Source organism: Mus pahari, chromosome 1 (assembly GCF_900095145.1).
Source record: "Mus pahari chromosome 1, PAHARI_EIJ_v1.1, whole genome shotgun sequence".
NCBI classification, from domain to species: domain Eukaryota; kingdom Metazoa; phylum Chordata; class Mammalia; order Rodentia; family Muridae; genus Mus; species Mus pahari.
The window spans coordinates 74,750,619-74,754,255 of NC_034590.1; the positions used below are offsets into that span (position 1 = coordinate 74,750,619).

At 38.5% G+C, this 3,637-nt stretch overlaps 1 protein-coding gene across 1 annotated transcript; it reads right to left on the reverse strand.

The window, feature by feature from the left end:
* Nucleotides 1-2,459: 2,459 nt before the first annotated feature.
* Nucleotides 2,460-3,407, reverse strand: LOC110327076 (olfactory receptor 52H1-like). The gene has a single exon (XM_021205801.1). The coding sequence runs from the start codon at nucleotides 3,405-3,407 to the stop codon at nucleotides 2,460-2,462; it is 948 nt and encodes a 315-aa protein (XP_021061460.1).
* Between the last annotated feature and the right edge of the window lie 230 nt (nucleotides 3,408-3,637).

Consider the following 3,637-nt stretch of genomic DNA (forward strand, 5'->3'; position numbering starts at 1 on the left):
AATGTGATCCTATGCCCTCTTCTGGTGCATATGAACACAGCTACAATGTACCCATATAAATAAAATAAATAAATCTTAAAACCTCTCTTTTTAAAAGATTTATTAGATCCCATTCCTGTGTGTGTGTATGTGTGTGTGTGTGTGTGTGTGTGCGTGCGCGCGCGCGCCATTTTGCCAAATAGATGAGAAAAACTCTAGGCAGAGGTTTATTCTGATGTCATTATTATTACAGGGAGATCCAGAACATCACCTGGTGAGTAAGGTCTTGAGTTTAAAACCTAGGCGGTATGACAGACAAGCATAGAGGTGTAGCCTTTATTCCACATACTTATCACAATACATGTATAAGCAAACTCCAATCCAAAAAAATGCTGCCTGTCCCTAGAAGCAGATCCCATTACAGATGCTTGTAAGCTTTAAGTGTGGTTGCTGAGAATTGAACTCAGAACCTCCTGAAGAAAGTTAGTGCTCTTAACCACAACGCCATCTCTAAAGTTGATATCAGGAATTATCAGTTCTTTTTGCACTTTAATTGTTGAGGCAGGATCTCTCAGTCACAGATATGGCTACTATCACTAGTCAGCTTTTTCTGGAGATTCCATCTCCATGAAGCTAGAGTTACATGTTCACACACCTACCCAACATTTGCATTGGTTGTGGCGATCCAAACGCTGATCGTCACACATGTGATGTTAGCTGATGAACCAACTCCCCAACACATTTTTTACTTTAATTTAGTCTCCTTCTGATTAGACACACAATATTACCAATAACTACATTTTAAAGTGTCTATTTTCCATATCTAATATTGCAAGATTAATTATTTAAATGTCAGTCAAACATGGAGTATTTTTTAAAAAATATATTACCAGTCACTTTTCCTTTGGTCATTATTTTGTATGAATAGCAAGGTAGGCTTAAGACTCGGACATTTGTAACTCTTCTCTTTAACTTCTCTATCTCTTCATAAAATAACCAATGTTCTTTCTTATTCTTTTACACCTGGTTACATACATCAGGGCAAATAGAAGTCTGAGCTGAATTTTGTCATTACAACCCCAACCAATATAAACAAGGTCCTGGTATATCTAAATGGTTTTCACTGGACTGAAATAGGCATATGCTTCAATACCCCACTTTATGTATGTGTAACTCACATCTTCAAAATATGCCATCTGATATTTGCCTCCAGTTAAATAACATCAAAATACTATTATTTTATGCATGAATAGTATTCTTTTAGCAGGATCAAGAAATGGTACCCTGATAGGCAGTTGGCTCTGTTCTTTCTTTGTCTTGGAGGAGTTCAAATGAAGTAAAATGTCTTTAGAAAAATCTCCAATAAATTCAATTACATGTATTGTATTGAGCAATTTGTTTCATTTGAGACCTCATTACTGTTTTTGATGGTTAGGTACTATATATATATATATATATATATATATATATATATATATATATATATATATATATTCCTAATCCTCTCCTAAGGAAAACATCTGCAATACTGATTAATAATTTCATTAAGATTTTCTATGAATTTACTTGATAAACATTGTCTATGCACCTGGTAGATAACAGGACACATAACTGATGTTGTTTAGAAATAAATAATAACAACCATATTAGAATTCTAGAAACTTTGGCTAGAGAGATGGCTCAGCAGAAGTCCTGAGTTCAATTTCTGCCAACCACATGGTGGCTAACAACCATCTATAATAGGGTCTGATTCCCTCTTCTGATGTCTCGGAAGAGAGCAACAGTTTATTCACATAGATTAAATAAATAAATAAATAAAAATAAATCTTAAAAAACAAAACTCTAGAAATGTGTGCCATCATGATGTCTCAGCAAGTAAAGGTCATTGTCCCCAAGTCAGAAAACCTACCTTTGATCCCCAGAACCTACATAGTGGAAATAGAAGACTAACTTCCCAACATGTTGTCCTCTGGCCTCCACATGAAAACTATGTCATGCATGTGCCCATATTATATCAATATACATATCATACACACACATATACATGAATGCACATGCACACACAAATGAACAATTTTAATTTTCTTAATCGAAATCTACAGGATCAGCAGTAAATTCCCTACCTTACTATGGTGCATATACAATTAAGGTGTGTGTAAAAAAATAGCTACAATTTGTCAGAAATATTTTAAGTGAAAACAGAACAGCAACTTCCATTGCTATCAATGAGTCTTTATTACCTTAGCACAACCAAAAAGATTTGAAAGATTCTCATTAAGATAAGTTGTTTATTTTCAGAAGTGAAATAAATACCTTTTATCTTCTAAACTCTGAGCTTCTTTTCCTAAAACTAAAATGGTTGAGTAGGCTTCTACAGAAAATAACTAAGAAAGCAAAACCCCAATAGCTCCATGGGTCCTCTCTTGGAAGCCAGTGGTTGTTGGTTCAGCCTTTTACCGGCCCCAGATCCAAGACTTCAGTCACTGAGATCTTTTGGAAAAGAGCAGAAGAATGGCTTTGTCCCGGATCTGCTTGGTCTTCACTCCATAGACAATAGGGTTGAGTGCTGGTGGGATGATTACATACAGGTTGGCAAACATAATGTGAAAAGTGCGGGGGACATTGCGCCCAAAGCGATGAGCAAGGATGGAGAAGAAGGCTGGTATATAGAACATGAGGATGACAGAGACATGGGAACCGCAGGTGCTCAGGGCCTTCTGGCGTGCATCTTGGGATGGAAGGCGAAAAACAGCACATAAGATGAGAGTGTAGGAGATGGCTATGAGGATCACATCTATAATCACTGTCATGATGGGGACACAAAACCCATACCATATGTTGATGGAGATATCTGCACATGCCAGCCGGGCAACACCAATGTGTTCACAGTACGTATGGGCAATGATGTGTGTCCCGCAGAAGGGTAGGCGGTTCACAAGGAAAACACATGGGACAAAGACACAGAAACTTCGGAAAGAGATTCCCACAGCAATTTTGACAATGGCTTTGGGTGTGAGAATAGTGGTATACCTCAAGGGTGAACAGATGGCTACATAGCGGTCAAATGCCATGGCCAGCAAGATAGCCGAGTCCAAGACAAAGCTGTAGTGCAGAAAGAATAACTGAGTCAGACAGCCAGGAAAACTGATTTCCTGAGGACCAAACCAAAAGATGCTAAGAGTCTTGGGGACACAGGTGGTAGACAATATGAGGTCGGTCATGGCCAACATGGAAAGAAAGAAGAACATAGGGGAATGAAGACTGTGTTCCACTGCAATAAGGTAGAGAAGAATGCTGTTGCCCAGGATGGCCACCAGATAGATAAAGCAGAAAGGGATACTGATCCAGACATGGTACTGCTCAAGTCCAGGGATGCCTGAGAGAGTGAAGGGGCCAGTGTTGTAGCTACTCACGTTGTACATGACCATTGAGATCCAAAGAGTCGTTAGCCCTTCTGTCCTAAAATCAAGCATGAATGAAGAGCATGAGCAATTGTGTGCTCACTCTTTCTCTACAACCTCTTTGGAAGCAGTTCTGTTTCCTATATTTGAAAAAAGAAAATCCGATTACCCTTAAGGGCAATACTCATGGGCAGGAGAGATGGTTCAGTGGTTAAGAGCACTGGCTGCTCTTCCAGGGAACCTAGGTTCAATTTATG